Raw genomic sequence first — 17,308 nt, 5'->3', positions numbered from 1 at the left:
ATGTTTTGTGCTCTATTCATGGATACAACTTAAGTAGTTTGTGATATGTTTTTGTTTTTATTTCTTATATGGACTGTGCCTTGTAGGTTGTGTATAATGCAAACAAACTTGCTAAGCTAGTCAAAGAGAAAAAACAAATGCAGAATTGGCTTGACTACTATCAACTCAAATATGATCGGAATCCATCTAAAAGGCCAACCACAAAGGTTATTTGAGCCAATGATATTATTATTTTAATTTTGGTTATGATCCATTTTATTGTCTTTTTTATGCTGAGGTTTAGAATAGCAAGCATTTGTTAACTTTCTTGGAAGATTCATATTCTATCCCTTTTTTTTGCCCATCAGACTGGTTTTCTTGGATTATGTGGTGACAAGGTGGATGCAATAGAATTTTACACATCTGAGGTTGAGAGGCTATCTAAAAAAGTAAGCAGTTCTTCCTCCTAGATTTGTTGCATATTGGTTAATCTTGGGAATCTTTGATGGAAAGCATTATGATATATTTTTCATGATGACTATTTGATCAGACGCACTCGCTTGTGAAAGATTGTTTAATTTTTGTTCTTGTATAAATTATTTTTATCAAGAAATCTGGTTTATGTGAAAGTACATTTTGTTTTCGTTGCCAAAGCTATGTGTATTGAAAAGTAAAACAGGTGACTTTCTTCTTTTAGGCATGTTCACAGTATTTTTGAAGGATAAATATTGTCATGAAAAGATGAAAATAGAACATACTTTCTTGGGGTTTATATGGTTTTGTGAATGGTATAAGACAGTTATAGTCTAATGTTCAGTATTTGCTAGTATGTTGTGCCTAAATAATTTCATATATGGATGTTAGTTTTTTGAAAATTCATTGTTGGTTTTTTGTGGACAATGTTATTTTCAGGCGGCCACAGAGCGTGAAAAGGTTAAAAAGGATCCTAAGTCTGTTATGCCAGCGGCATTTGTTTCATTTCGAACACGATGGGGGGCAGCTGTTTGTGCTCAGACACAGCAAACCCGGAATCCAACCCTATGGTTAACTAAGTGGGCTCCAGAGCCTCGTGATGTTTATTGGCAGAATCTTGCCATGCCTTTCGTCTCCCTCACAGTCAGAAGGTTGATCATAGCAGTAGCATTCTTCTTTCTTACCTTCTTTTTTATGATTCCAATAGCCTTTGTGCAATCTCTTGCTAATATTGAGGGGATCGAGAAAGCTGTTCCTTTTCTAAAGCCCATAATTGAAGTGTGAGTGCTCGTATTTTTTTCTCTTTTTTCTCCATACTTGATTTATTGCTACTTTATTTACTTTTGTTTCATATTCATTTTCCTTATCGTGTCTTTCTTATCCCATAATTATTGCAGTCAACTTCAATAAGTAGCAATGTAATATTAACGAATGATATTTTCTTCTTTTTTTATCAAAAAGTTATTAAGAATTACCAAAATTTAGGCAATTGGCATGTTGACCACTATACAGTTTAGATATAATTGAAGTCACGACACCTGCCTAATAGATGCAAAGGTTAAATACTAAAGCAAAAAGGATAATCAGGGCTTGCAAAATTATCAAAGTAACAGAATTAATTCAAAATGCTTCCTTATTTTGTGGGATTTTTTAGTAATAAAAAAAATGAAAAGATTGGAAAGGTTGCTGAAATCCCGATTTTAAAGTATACAAGAATCTTACAAAGCTAATGAACATTATAATATTAAAACTTACAAAATCATAATCTTTTATCTTTAAACTTTTCTTTACATTACAATTCCTAGTCATAATCAGGACATGGAAACGAAAAGCACAGTATATGTCCGTTGGCATAAGAGATGCTGGAGGAAAGGACACACTTATAGGAGGCAATATTATCCTTATTTCCTATTTTGAATCTTTAACTGCTGCACAGATGCACCTCCATAACCAAGTGGGACATTGTTTACAATATTGCATGAGTTTGAGGAGTTATTTCAGATATAATAGTTTCGTAATTGTTCACATGCCTATGTTAAACATTATAATATAATATGTGTGATGATTTAGGTGCTGCCCTGTGCCAATTAAAAACAAATGGCTCAGCCAAAAGTAATAAAACTCTTAGTTTTGGCACGGACACCCCTGTGCTGGCTACCGTTCTATTGTCAGTTAAATCCAGTATGTGCATGTATGCCCTGGCTAGCAAACTGTTGCGCTCATCCATTCACGATTTTTCCCCTTTTTTTTATGTGTTGTTAACCATGTTTCTGAAATCCCACTGCTGTGCATATGTGCTTGTTGCTTAATAGAAAATTACTTATAGGAAATTAATGGAAACAAGGAATTATTATAGGAAATTAATGAGAACAAAGAGTTATTATATCTAGCTTTAAATGATATGTTTGGACAATTTGATAAAACGTTCTATAATTTCATATATCCATTTTATGTTATGAGGTTATTCCATATCTTCCTACTTGCCTTGAACAGCATGTGACTTTGCACAGGCACATTATTAAGTCGTTCATCCAAGGGTTTCTTCCTGGAATTGCTCTGAAGATCTTTCTTATATTTCTGCCAACAATACTAATGCTTATGTCCAAGTTTGAAGGATTTATATCCTTGTCAGCTTTGGAGAGAAGATCTGCATCCAAATATTACCTTTTCTTACTTGTTAATGTATTTCTAGGGAGCATAGTCGCTGGAACTGCATTTCAGCAACTGCATACCTTTATGCATCAGTCGGCAAATGAGTATGTTTTTGCACCTTCATTTACTTGATAAATGGCTCTTTGAAACCTCATAAAATTTATTTCTAATATATGTGCTCTTCTTGTTAAACCTTGATGATGGAGGTAACAATTTTTTGGCCATAGTTGTGCATCAAGGTTACTGTTTACGTTAGCTTCTGCTTTATAATTTCATAATTCATACCAACAATTTGTTGACCTGTACCCCATTCCCTCTACAGGGCTAACAATTTGTAAGGATCATTTATATGCATGGTTCGCCGAACCGGCCCGAATCGGATGGTTCAGGGCATGCCAAATCATACTGGCGGCTAATCAGTGTGGTTTGAGCGTCTGATTTGGAATGCTGGTGAAAACAAAGTGAGCGAGAAGGAAAGAGCAGAAGAGAGAGAGAGAGAGAGGAGGGGAGGGCAGGAGAGGGGAAGGCCGATGGTGGCCCGTCGAGGCTGCCGGAGGGTGTCGAGACTCCGGTGGCCTTCGTGGCCCTCTGATGGCCATTGCAGGCATCTCCATCGGCCAGCTATTCCTTCCCTCCCTCTCTCTTGCTCTCTCCTTTTCTTCCCAGTTCATCCCCTATTTCCGCATCGATTCAGATTCGGTACGATCTGGTACAAGGGCATACCAACTCGTATTGCCAGCCAGCTGGCACGGGGTCCAATTTCGAGTTGGCGATCCTTGATTCTTTGTCTCTCTCATGCACATACGCACATGAGCACATGCACGCACCAATGCATGCTCCATGTGCATTTGTGCTCAGAAGTCTATTGAATAGTGCTAGTAGTATTTTTATCTACTATAACATAAACTTTTGTCTATGGTTACTATTTATGATTGGAATTTGGATCACCCGCTAAGCATATCTGATTATTTGAATATTTATTTCTTTTGTTGGATCACAAATTTATTAAAATTATGTAATGCTGTTATTTGAATATTTATTTCTTCTGTTGGATTAGAAATTGATTAAAAATAATAGAACCCATAATACAACAATGTTTTCTTGAGAGTTGAGACATAATGTAATAGAAAAGCAATTTTAAAAGATGAACGCTAGACTTATCAGCTGCTTTTGGTCAACCAAACCCTCATGCTCTAGCTTGATAATGAGGCAGACTGCTTGGATGACAGTGGATGCAAATGATATTACTGTGCTGGTAGATCAATGTATTATGGAAGTTATGCAATAATTTAAAAAATCACCTTATATGAATAAATTTACATTTTTTAGATATATGTAGATGCTTATATTGATGGGCTGGAAGAAGGTTGTGGAGGGGGAAAGATTTTTGGTTGTGGGTTAAGTGGTTACGTAGGCAAAAATAGTTGAGGACTGGAGAAAGGCACATGATATACTAATGTCTACAAATAGAAACATAACAAGGTCCATTTTCTGAAGGTTACAGCGGCCTACAATAGAACAGCAGTAATACATGCATAAGGAGCATTTTGTGATCTTCATGAGTAGAGCTGGTGACTTATAAAGTGATGTTTTCTTGTAACAGTTTTCATGCAAAGAAAAAATGGCACTAGGCAGAACTTGCCAAGAATAAGTGGGCAGACTTTAGAGTTGAGAATATAAGTCCCTTTATAGACAGACAATCATGAGAATTTGGATATTGAAAACCATATTTTTATGCTCGAGAATTAGATTGGTGATTATGTTAAAATGGTTCTCTGAAAGTACTTAAGATGGTGTGCCTTGGTGCAATGATAAGGTTGCTCCATTATAATCTAGGTGTCATGGCTTTGAAATATGGAAACAACCTCTCTGTATTGGACCAAGACTATATCCATCTAGCTCTCCTTGGACCTTGCGGTGGTGGGAGCCTCATGCACTAAGATGTCCTTTGCTATGAAAGTACTTAATGAAACAAAGGAATTTCACATACATATAAAGGAGCTAGGTGGTCAGAATTTTCAAATGATGATTATGGAGAAGAGCTTATGCTTCAGTTAATGACAGTTTGATTAAAGACATTGAATGATTAGAAAATGTTCCACGATCAAAAAATTTATAGTGTTGACATATCATTTATTAGGCTCAACATAGATAATGCATAATTAAGATGAGGATATAATTATTAGAATATGATATTTGTGATGGATGATGAAAGCCGGGTGATTTGTAATTGGTTTCCTTCTACAAACATCCTCCTAATGAACTTGAACATTCTTCAAAAGGATTGCCACCAAACAGTTCTGACATACAAAGAAGTAATGGGCTTGCTAGTTGTTGAGGAAAATATCTCGAGATTCGGCCTACAATAAGCCTAGAACGAGGTTCAGGATAACAAACGGAATCCAACGAGACTAAGAACAGCCTAAACGGAGTCCAGACGGAGGAGATACGTGTGAAAGAACGCTAGCAGGAGGTTGGTATGGCCTATGGGCCGCCAGAGAGGGCCCACGGGCCGGCACAGGCCGGTGGCAGTGCGGACCAAGCTCGACAGCATGCTGGGCCGGCCCAAACACGTGCGAGCCCGCAAGCATGGGCCGCGCGGGTCCCCAAGCCCTCCTGGGTATCGCGGTCCACCATGGATCGCTCAGGATGTCGCAGCTCATAGGTAGATGCATGGAACGGAGCGCGATTTGACGGCTGATATCGCAGTCGATCGAGATCAGACGTCTGAGACTTGATCTGGGTTTGAACTAAAGATTAGAGGCGCGATCCAATGGTTCTGACATGATCTGGATGCGATCAGACGGCCCAGATCGAATCTGAGTGTGATCTGGATGCCTGATTACATGATCGAATGGCCATAATTCGAGCCGATCACGATCCGACGGCCAAAATTGATTCTAAGGTTTGTTTTGGACTCGATATCCTAGGAAAACACTGTTTTGGAGTTTCTGAAGCCTATATAGCTCCAATTGACAAGCCATCTGTTGTGTTGGATATCTGGTGACATCCTGATCATGCAGAGATACTTCTTGAGAGGTTTCATAGAGCTTTTGTGAGGACTTTAGGGTTTCTTGTTGAGAGATTTTTGTACAAGGGTTGAGTGGTGAGTTCTTATATTTGTTTGATTTTCTCTCATAGTGAAGCTTGCGTATCTCGTGGAGGTAGGCTTGAGGTCAATCCACGTTATCTTGATTTGTTTGTGGTATTTTTCTTTCTTCTTTCTTCCTCCCCTAACAAGTGGTATCAGAGCATAATAATAAGTATCAGAGCCTGATTACTGTGGACAAGTGGTACCAAATGATCCAGACAGAGGTGGTATTGATCGAGATTGGAGATGGAGAAGACAAGCATAATCAAGATAGAGATCAATCAGTTTGATGGAAGAGTAATTTCTCCTTGTGGCAAGCGAGGGTGAAGGACGTGCACATCCAATATGGGTTGATCGATGCTCTCTTGTACGAGAAGTCAGACATCATGGAGGAGATCTGGGAGCGACTACGGATGCAGACGGTGAGTACCATCCGTTTGTACTTGATGGATGAGGTGGTGATTTATGTACTTGACGAGATTTCTCCGATGGTGCCGTGGTCGAAGCTCGAGTTGTACATGATGAAATCCCTCACTAACACTCTTCCTCTGGAGATAGTTCTACCAACTATGAATGGACGAGGAATAGAGCTTGCAGGAGTATCTCAGCCACTTTCAAAAGATTCTCACCGATCTTCTCAGTGTAGGTGAGAAGGTTGAGGAGAAGATCAGGGCATTCGTCTTGTCAGTGTCGCTTTTCCCTTCGTATGAGTTCTTGATGATTGCTTTTCTAACAGAAAAGAGCACCATCCAGATGGACAAGATCACCGTGGTGATTTTTCAGAACGAGGTTCTCAGGCAGGAGAATCAGGTTTCGAGCTCAGGCGGCGGCAGCTCAGCTTCGAAAATTTCTGAAGGAGCAGGTGGCAGCAAATGGAGCGATAGAGGATCGCGAGGAGGACGATCCAGATCCAAGACGAAGGACCCCAGCAAGATCAGTGCTACCGATGTGATGAGTTAGGGCATCATGTCAGAGATTGTCCCCAACTCAGAGATCGAATGCCGGCTACTGTGGTGACGGCCAGTAGAGAGTCAGATGATGATGTTCTAATGATATCTGACGAGGTATTTACTTTTTTCCAGCAATGAATTTTAGATTCTGTATCCATCCATCATATATATTGTAGAGAGGAGCTGTTTGACTCTATGGAGAGTAGTGAGGGCACTGTTTATCTGTCGGATGCATCAAATTATGCGATCAGAAATATTGGGACGGTCAGCTGGAGGATATATGATGGTGTAGTGAGATTGGGGGAGGTTCGATATATATCCAATTTCAGATGAAATTTTATCTCAATGAGTAGACTGAATTCAAACGTCTATATGTGGGTAGCTGATGATGAAATCCTGAAGGTCATGCACAGCGATAAGGTTATTCTTGAGGGAAAGAAGAGGACGAGAGGATATTACTATGTGGCGGGGAGCCCAGTGCGAGTTGGAGCTTCAGGAGCTAGGGGAGCTCCATGCGAGGTGAAGCTCCAGATGGTAGATCGGACATGAGATGTGAGACTCGAGAGGATGAGAGGCAACATTGCAGAGTGAAGTTTCTATTGTCGCAAGAGACTTTTTTAAGTAGATCTTTGATCAGAGTGGACATAGTCCATGACAGAGGTGGGATCGAGTGGCCTGACTCAACTCTCACATTTGCCCATCCATGAGACAGCAGGCATGCCTCAGGGCGTGGGGGCGAGATGGAGCACAAGCTCTCAGAGATAGGTGGAGGCCGAACATCGAGTCAAGGTGAAGATTGTTGAGAAAAAATACTTCGAGATTCGATTCACAATAAGTCTATAATGAGGTCCAGAACGACGAACGGAATCCAACGAGATCAAGAACAGCCCAAACAGAGTCCAAACGGAGAAAATACGCGCAAGAGAAGGCCAGCAGCAGGCTGGTACGGTCCACGGGCCATCAGAGAGGGCCCACGGGCCGGTGCAGGCTGGCGGTGATGCTGGCCAGGCCTGACAGCGCTTTAGGCCGGCCCAGATGCACGCGAGCGCGAGCACGCGCACGGGTGCCCAGGCCTATCTGGGTATCGCGGTCCACCATGGACTGCATAGGATGTCACAGCTCACCGGCAAATGCATGGACCAGAGCACGATTCGACAGCTGATGTCGCAGCTGGTCGAGATCGAAAGGCTGAGACTCGATTTGGGTTTGAACTAGAGATTAGAGGCGCGATCCAATGGTTCCAACGCGCTCTGGACATGATCGGATGGCCTAGATCGAATCCGAGCATGATCTGGATGCTTGATTGTGCGATCAGACAGCCATAATTTGAGTTGATCACGATCGGACAGGCAGAATTAATTCTAGGGTTTGTTTTGGACTCGATATCCTAGGAAAACACTCTTTTAGAGTTTTTGGAGCCTATATAGCTCTGATTGATGAGCCGTTTGTTGCATTATGTAGCTGGTGACGTCCTGGTCGTGTAGAGAGGTTTCTTGAGAGGTTTTAGAGAGATTTTGTGAGGGTTTTGGGGCTTTTTGTTGAGAGATCTTTGTACAAGGGTTGAGTGATAAGTTTTTTTTGTATTTGTTTAATTTTCTCTCTCATATTAAAGCTTGCATGCTCCGTGGAGGTAGGCTTGAGGCCAATCCACGTTATCTTGATTTGTTTGTGATATTTTTCTCTCTTTCTTTCTTCCTCTCCCAACAAGTAGTATCAGAGCACAACACTAGTAAAGTTTTCTTGGACTAGTCCAAGTCAAACTGTCTCATGAAAATAATAAATTAAATTAAACCAAAAAATTAAAATTTTGAATACAAAATAATGATTTATTTCCATAGATCACAGTCACGATTTTTTAAAAGAATAGAATCACAAAACATACAGAGTGACATACCATGCAATGTGTGCTGGTGTCTTATGTACTGAAACAAAGCATCTTGACATGAATAGGTACATGTATGGAGCAGCAGCGTGATGTTGTTTCACTGCAAGATAGCAGACTTTTGAATAATAGTTAATCTACACCAAGAATTGAACCTGGAAATTTTAATCTTCCTTCTGTTTTGGCAACTAATTAGTTATATGAAAGAAGTTTAATTTCTTATGTTACTCTGAGCTAGATTGTGTTATTTATAGGGCTGAATTCTAGACTTAGAGTAATAAGGGAAAGGTTTGTTAAATTGTCTAAAATATTTAAAACTAGATTTAGCATAGTGCAATCTTAGTGGTTCTCTGAAATTTTCATGCTAAAGGAGGAGTTATTTTTTGTGGTGAAAGTTACAAGCTATATTATTTTGCTTCAGTATTATTTGTCTCTAGATTTTAATGCCTATGCTAAGAATTGCAGTAATGGTTCACATAATAGTGAAGTGCTTCATAAAATATACTCTTAATGTGATTTAGAAATTAGTTGCAACAATTACTGGTGGAGAACATGAAACTTACATCTCCCGATCAAGTAATCATGAACTGTCATTCAAAATTTATTTCAACATACTGTTTATAGGCCATGCTTTCATGCTTTCAATTTGGTCTTTTGATGCAGAATTCCAAAAACAATTGGTGTATCCATTCCTATGAAAGCAACTTTCTTCATAAGCTATATCATGGTTGATGGTTGGGCTGGAATTGCTGGGGAAATTTTAAGATTGAAACCTCTAATAGTATTCCACTTGAAGAATTTCTTCCTGGTAAAGACTGAAAAGGATAGGGAAGAGGCCATGGATCCAGGAAGTATTGAGTTTGGTTCATCTGAGCCTCAAATACAGCTATATTTCTTACTTGGCCTTGTCTATGCTGTGGTCACACCATTCTTACTTCCTTTCATCATAATATTTTTTGGTCTGGCATATGCTGTTTTCCGTCATCAGGTAAGCAACTCACTGTTACTATGATGCTCATAGTGCTGCAAATTTTTTACATGAAAACTTCTTGGTCAATGTATATGCTTATCTAGTTTGCTGATCACATAATTTTATGGTTCATTCTATGTTATGTTGCTGTCTAACTTTTCGAGTTCAACTGCATCATTTTCTGGGCACTTCAACATAAATCATGTCCACTGATTTTGTGAAAACTTGTTGGAGAGACCATGCAGCATGTTTCAAACCTTGGTCTGGGCATCTTTTTATGGCTGTGGAAGATTACTTGCTGCTTCATGCTAAATTAATGAATCACGCGAAGGTGGCAGCATGGAGACTACTTTTGGGATATGTGTAAGGTGACTGGTACTATCGGTTATGTATGAAAATAATAAATACCCTAAAGGAGTATACGTTGGAAGAAACTTGGCACTAAATAAGTTTGCACTAGTTGCATAATGGAAGGCATACAGCCTCCTGGTGAAGTTTAATGCTAAAGATTGAGAAAAATTGAGCTAATGATGAAATCACATTAGTTGGGAAAGGAAAGAAGTGCAATGATGAGGATTCCTAGCTGGATGGCCATCATTTGACTGGCTCCATTATTTACATCTGTACTGCTTTTTAGCACCTTACTTTTTCTTGTCTAGATGTGATTGGCCTCAAGCCCATCAGGTCTAAAGCCTGTAAGATGTCTTAATATGGGATATTCCTAGTCTCTGATCCTCATTAAGTGGCTGCCACATCCACTAATCCTGTGTCATGTGGCATCTTTTTGCTTCAAATCTGTGCCTCCTTTCTCTTCTATTATCTTCTTTCTTCAAGTCTAGTTCTTGTAATTCTTTCTTTTCCTTTCCTTCCTCTACCCATCCTATGTATTTTTCTGCACTCTGCTTATCAAATTTGTGCCACTGGTGGAAGAGACCTAAATTTTATTGTTGCTATTAGAGAAAGTCAGATCTTGTTCTAAACAGTGTATTTACAAAAAAAGGCAACGTTGTTAAATTGGTGACCCTTTAGCCTAGCCTCCCATGAATGTGGATATTATCCTAACACCTAACGTTATATGTTCATCACACACCTAAATGGATCTACATGATCTAATATAAGGTGTGCCATCTTGATGCCGGATCCCATACTGGTAACATTTTGGTACAGTATTAGTACGTCCTGTATGGGGGTTGGTTCGGCATACAGACACTTGGTACGCCCCCAATACTGCATACTGTTTCAGCACTACTATAGTACAATATGCCCAGGAAGCATCAGTGCTGACTGTATGGCGTACCATGATCCTATATCAAATTGCTTGGACATTCCAAAGTTCATGATGCTTGGTCAAATGGTTTCATGGATTTGGCATTAAAATTGTAATTGTTGCAAAAGAAATAATCATTGAATTAAAATGCTTTGTTTTTATGATGTATTAACAACTTATCTACCCATGATTTTTCACAATTTTATTATGCATGGTCGGTTTGGTCAGTTCAGGTCTGGTTACAGCCTGTACTTCAAATGCTAATTCTTATTATTTACAGCTAGTACTTTAAATGTTATGTTTGAGTATCATATTTGTTATATCATGATAAGACTCCAAGTCCTTGAAGACTCATAGCAGGGTGGTAGACTTCCTACATATTAAATTGACAGGCTATATTGGACATTGTACGGTCAATCTCATGAAGAATGTGAGCCTTGGCTCCTGTGATTAATGCGATCGTATGATACTTAAGACAAGGTTAACAGTACATCGAAGAGTGGATTGGATATACTAGAACAGGTCAATATGCTCATTGTTTTTGTAAGATAAACATAAACTAAATTTGCAAACTTCGATTAACTGCTATGAGCAATTATAGTTGGTCACAAGGAGGCAAATGCTTATGGAGGCAATGGCAACATTGTTCTCCTATAGTTTGCTCAGTGAGGACAGGAACAAGAATATGCAAGTTTAGAATAACACCCAGAGCATGACCTGTGTTGCTACATATGGTGCCAAAAAATGCATAGAGATCATGGCATTATGCCATAAATATGAAACCATGGTGCATCATTGCATGATAAGCATTGATCATGGTATTCGTCGTCCTTATGAAAAATTACATGATGAAATTGGACTTTTCCATTTTGAAGTGTCAAATGTCTTCCAGCACAAGTTATTAGAGAAAATAATTAAGCAAGCAAATTCACTTTGTTATGATTTTAGTAAAGAAAAAGCCATGAAAAATGTTGTTGCAACAGACTTGAGATTTTTGTTGTCCAGATCATGATTCTGAACTCTCTCTTCCTTCAGCAATGCCATTTTTCCTGAAGCTAGAATGACATGCCGAGACTCTACTTCTATTCCAGTTAACTTATAAGCAGACAGAAATCAGCTGACTATTGATTATGCATACTATTATTCCATTTAAATGTTGGGCATTGTATCCCAATATTTCTTATGGAAGTTTCTATTGTGACAGATCATTAATGTCTACAATCAAGAATACGAAAGTGGCGCAGCCTTTTGGCCAGATGTCCATGGTCGCATAATCACTGCATTAATAATATCACAGCTGCTTCTACTTGGATTGCTAAGTACAAAAGAAGCTGCTCAGTCAACACCTTTTCTCATTGCACTTCCTATATTGACCATATGGTTTCACAGGTTTTGCAAGAGCCGCTATGAACCTGCTTTTGTTAAATATCCACTTCAGGTAACTTTCAGCTACGGTATTATCATTTTTATATATAGTGGAAGGGAGTAAATGAGTCTTGGATCTAATTTTTCCTGCTTTTTCAGTATATTAAGTCCCTAGAAATAATGCAAATTTGACATCATTTCAACAAGTGTCTATCTATTTTATGGTTGTGATACCAATTCTCATAGTGTTTAATAGACTTGCTAATATGATACTTAATATGACAAATGAAGATAGAAGTTTGTTTCTTATAAAGGAGCTCTGTTCATCCACCCACCATCATCTTATATTCCCTTTATATTTCTTGGCCTTTAACCTCCCTACTAAAAACATGTATCATTTTGGAAGAGTATGATTTGTGAAATTAGCTGTATTCACCTGTACATGTTTTATGCAAATAGTGTGCACCTATATATGGTTGACATGTCAGAAAATGTGTGCACTGAGACATAGGAAACGAAAACAAGGATTTTGCAATAAGAAACAACACTAGTTAGAGAAATATGTACAGAGTTTTCACTCAAAAAAAAAGGGAGGGTGGGGAGGTGTTTCATAACGTGATGCAAGAAGTAAGAAGTGCTTAATATTGTTTTGGTAATTAGATAACTTGTAAGGTACAAGATAAGAACAAAAGTTGGATTGTATTATAATAGCCTATAATATTGTTTGCCACATTACAGCATATTTACTTATTCAGTGCTATTATCCTAGAGTATTACTTTTGGATTGGTTTGGGCTTGGATTCAGAACTTAGTTATCCATATCCAGTCCTTATTCAGAATGGGTCATATTTGCCGATCCAAACCCAATCCAAATAACTTTGTTTTGGATTGAGCTGGGTTAAGTTCAGATAAGTTCCAGATTGGAAGGACGTCATGATATCAACATCCTGCACTACTGTTAACCCAAATTAATTTTTACCCTTATCAGGTGGTCGATCCCTTGTTGGCTATATCATATGACCTAATTAACATTCATTCATGCTAAATAGAGCACTTAATGTAAACTTATGACTTGATCTATAAAACCAGTCAATAAAGTCTCAATGATTGATACTAGTACACATATTCTCTAGGTGTGCAAAGCAAATATTTTCACATAATGATAATGAAACCTATCCTAACAACATGGTTATTACCTGGGCATGCTCTCAATCCAGCAAGACAATATGTGATGATGCCCAGAAGTGTTGATATGAGGTCATTGTTCCAGCATTTGAGAAGGGTTGCACCACTGTCTTATGCTTATCATTCATACTTGTTAGCTATGTGAATGAGTCGTCAAAACCAAGCCCATCTCTAGCTGTTTAGCTAACATAACAAACAAGAAATTGTAGCCTCTACTATTGCTCAGTTACCCAACACAGTGGAGATAGCTGCAATATACTCTTAGATAATAGTTTCACCACCAAGGTTCTAAATATTGGTCGTGATATATGGGTGGTTGCTGTATTGCATAGCACCTAGGCAGTCTGTGCTCTAAAATTGCCTAGCTGGCACCTAGGAGGCTAGCATTTGCAAATTTTATTGAAATTCATAAAATAGATGTTAATTAGAAAAATGGAGGTAAAAAAATATTGAAACTTCTGAAAAACAAAAGAAGTTAAAGAAAAGGTGGATGAGAAAATGGCAGAGGGAGCAAGATAGTGGAGGAGAAGAAAAAATGGACTAGTGCTTATCATGGTGTCCTTTGTCTGTTATCTCTCGTTCACCTCCGCTTATGTGGGCCATTTAAGCATGCTCTATCAGGCTGCTTTAGCCCTATTGGAGCATCTAGGGAGTCGCATAAATGTATGCAACTCCTTTATGGAACAATGACAACTAAATGAAATATCTATGCAACTCCTTTCTGAAAGAATGACTACTGAATGAAATATCTCATGCTAACATTAATTACATCAAATTCTTCAGAAAAAACGTAAATTACATAGAGTATACATATAAATAATGCCTTGCAAGGTATCTTGTAGAATGTTGATGAAGTCATGGCTTCATTATGGTATCACTTATACCATGTTATCATAATTTATAGTTTATACCATTTAAAATGTCAAGAAACAAAATCTCGATGTTATGCAGGTTTCTTACATGAAACATCAAATGAATGGCCCATCATGCATTGTGGCACTCTAGATATTCGAATATCATTCATTTTTTCACTTGATGTGTAGATAAGAAATATTGATATTTAGGCATTTGAAATGTTGTGCATCATCATGGATTCTCATTGGAAGGACCACCTTGGGTTTTGTGATTGTTAGGTCTGTCTTTCCATCAACTAATCTTATGCTAATCTGATACCCAGCAATATCCTTTTTCCAGTGAGGAGCTGCAAGTAGGATTGACTATTGCACAGTCATTTTTATTATGGTAACCTGCATAACATTGTATGGCTTTCTTGAATTTTTAACATATCTCTAATGTGCAAACATACTATTGGGATACCTGCTTATCAACTATTCTTTCAGTTTAAGGTCTCAGCCGTTGCAGATCGAATACTTCTGAAAAAAATTTCAAGGTTCCATGCTACTACTTTTCTGGGTGAAACAAGGTTCCCTATCTTTGCTTGCAAATTTCAGTTCAAATGGAACTTTTGTAATCATGATATTCCGTATCGGTCCGAACTGACTGGTACATTTTGTACCGTACTTGCGGGGAATCGGTTCGGTTCAAACCGATTTTTTGAAAAATGGCGGGAACTGGACTGAATCGGTCAGTTCGGTTCGGTATGGTATCGGCCTGAACCATCCGATACTGGGCGGTTTGGTCCGGTACGGTGTGGTACGGTACTGGTTCGGTCTGGTTCGGCTTGATTTTTTTTTTTTGACCATTGGGTGGGATTTTTTTTTAATTTTTTTATCGTATCGGTCGGTAATCGAAACGGATTCTAGTACTAAGTCTGCGAATCTTGCTTGTAATATAAACATGTCCCTTGCTACCATGTGAAATCACCATAATGTATGACCATCGGGAACATCAAAAACAAGCAAAAGAACGGTCTGGACAAATTCTCATACCATATTCTAGTATATGAGTTTACTCATATTTATTTATTGAATCCTCATTAGGATGTCTTCAGTTAGATGTAGAATGGTTTCCTACAGTATACATGTCAGATAATGTGTTATTTTCTTGATTATGAAATGTTGCTGATAATTTTCCTTCACAGGAAGCCATGATGAAAGATACATTAGAACGTGCCAAGGAGCCAAACCTAGACTTGAAAGCATACCTAGTAAATGCATACGTACACCCAGTATTCAAAGATGGAGATGAGGACGACAGTTTTTCAGTTGATGAGGAGGTAGTGTATGACAATGTGCTGGTACCTACCAAGCGTCAGTCTCGTAGGAATACACCAGCCCATAGTAGATACAATGGTTCATCATCACCGTCCCTGTCTGATGCTATCCAGGAACTATAGCATAGCATGGTGCTATATACCATTGTGATATGTTATCTTGTACATCAATACCGCAATAGAAAGTGGGATGGGTGAAATGGCCAGCCTTGCATGTGCATCAGTATGTTTTCCTTTGAGCAAAAGATATATGGGTGTTGTATATCTTGGTCCGGTGTTATGCCTCAATTCCATGTTGTGGAACAGCCTTGAAATGTGTCAACACGGAAAGGAATCACAAAAAATGTAACTGTTATTTGCAATCAATTACAAGCTTGTTGTGTGATTTGATAGTTCACTTGCCGGGTTCATATTTACATGATTTAGATGCCTACCATTCTCTTATAGAAGATAAAATGAAAAAACCTCACTTGTTCTACTGTGACATGGCAATCGGTTGAAAGAGTCAGGTTAACAATTATAAGCTTTACTTATTGGACGAAAGAGCTCTGTTATGAGGGTGATGCTGAATACTGAGTTGACAAGTTTGAGACCAACTCAAAATAGCTCGCTTTCTTGGTTTCCCAAAACTTGCTAACCTGAATCACCAACCAGATGTTCCATGATAAGATCAGTGAGGTTGGTTGAAGATTACAGGAGTAGTTGGTAGCCCGGTTATGTTTGTTTTTCGCGTCATTATATCGCTATTAAGATGTTTCAGGAAAAAGAGAGGACTCCCCTTGACCAGTGTAAGAGCACCTATATGGCCAGATAAATTAAATAACCACCTCTAAGCTTATGGTAAAAGCAGGATAATCCCAGGATAAATGCTGTGATTTGTGATGACCCCTGCAGATGGCCTAAAATTGCAGTCAAGAATGTTATACTTCACAGCGCGGTTAAACCAGGGAACTTTCAGGATGCACGTTCGTACCCCACCAACCATGGTAGACAAAAAAATGCCCCCCTCCCCCAAGCTTTATAATTTTATTAATATAATGTACTAATATAGGACTACTTATATGATATTCTCATAATACAATATTAATATAACATATAATTGTAACTATAAATAAGAATCAAGATATAATATATTATATTATATTAGTATGTACATAATATAAATATATTATACTATCATGTAATATTCTATATCATGATAATATTATATGTTAGAATTAGTATCACACAGCATACAATGTGGTATTTCCCCATAATATAATAACATTTATGCAAAAATAGTACAGTTATATATATATATATATATATATATATATATATATAATATATATATATATATCACATTCCAAATTTAACATAATAATAATATGAAACTACATTGCAATATTATAATATGTAATATATATTGCACATGTATATACTAGTGATAATGCAAATGCATTATGGTGCTAGAAACTTTATGATAAGAAACGATGAGATAAAAAGTGGAATATTGGCTTATTCCCATGTAAGTGACAACTTTCTCTTTTTTTTTTTTGGCTTTATGAAGATGGCCATCATTAAGCAGCCTTGGATTAAATACACGCATCAAATCCCCTATTAAAATATCACAAAGCTGGCCGAGAACCAAGGATATTGACACTAAGTGGACTACTCCGAATGGTCACGAGGCAACCCGGTCTACTGCACCCTTTGTCTCTCTCAAGACATGCTTAGCTTTAAAAACAGTTAGAAACAAGATAATCTTTCAAATGTCTCAGAAGTAGAAGATGAGCACTATGGCCTTAGTTTTTTTTTTGCATGATATCTATGAAGTCACGA

At 38.1% G+C, this 17,308-nt stretch overlaps 1 protein-coding gene across 6 annotated transcripts in view; it reads left to right on the top strand.

The window, feature by feature from the left end:
- Positions 1–15,884, top strand: part of LOC105047009 (calcium permeable stress-gated cation channel 1) — a 53,393-nt gene extending 37,509 nt beyond the window's left edge. For 5 of the 6 annotated variants that reach the window (XM_019851400.3, XM_010925774.3, XM_010925773.3 and 2 more), the window contains 7 exons: positions 87–206; positions 348–428; positions 892–1,232; positions 2,463–2,708; positions 9,191–9,515; positions 11,969–12,202; positions 15,356–15,884. In XM_019851400.3, coding sequence (XP_019706959.1) covers positions 87–206; positions 348–428; positions 892–1,232; positions 2,463–2,708; positions 9,191–9,515; positions 11,969–12,202; positions 15,356–15,610 — 1,602 coding nt within the window. In that variant the 3' untranslated portion in view covers positions 15,611–15,884. The remainder of the gene's footprint in view (positions 1–86; positions 207–347; positions 429–891; positions 1,233–2,462; positions 2,709–9,190; positions 9,516–11,968; positions 12,203–15,355) is intronic. The other variant, XM_010925779.3, reaches the window with a different exon arrangement.
- Positions 15,885–17,308: the final 1,424 nt, after the last annotated feature.

Source organism: Elaeis guineensis, chromosome 6 (genome assembly GCF_000442705.2).
Source record: "Elaeis guineensis isolate ETL-2024a chromosome 6, EG11, whole genome shotgun sequence".
NCBI lineage: Eukaryota > Viridiplantae > Streptophyta > Magnoliopsida > Arecales > Arecaceae > Elaeis > Elaeis guineensis.
The sequence above is the reverse complement of the archived record's forward strand: the minus strand, read 5'-3'. Positions and strand labels throughout refer to the sequence as shown.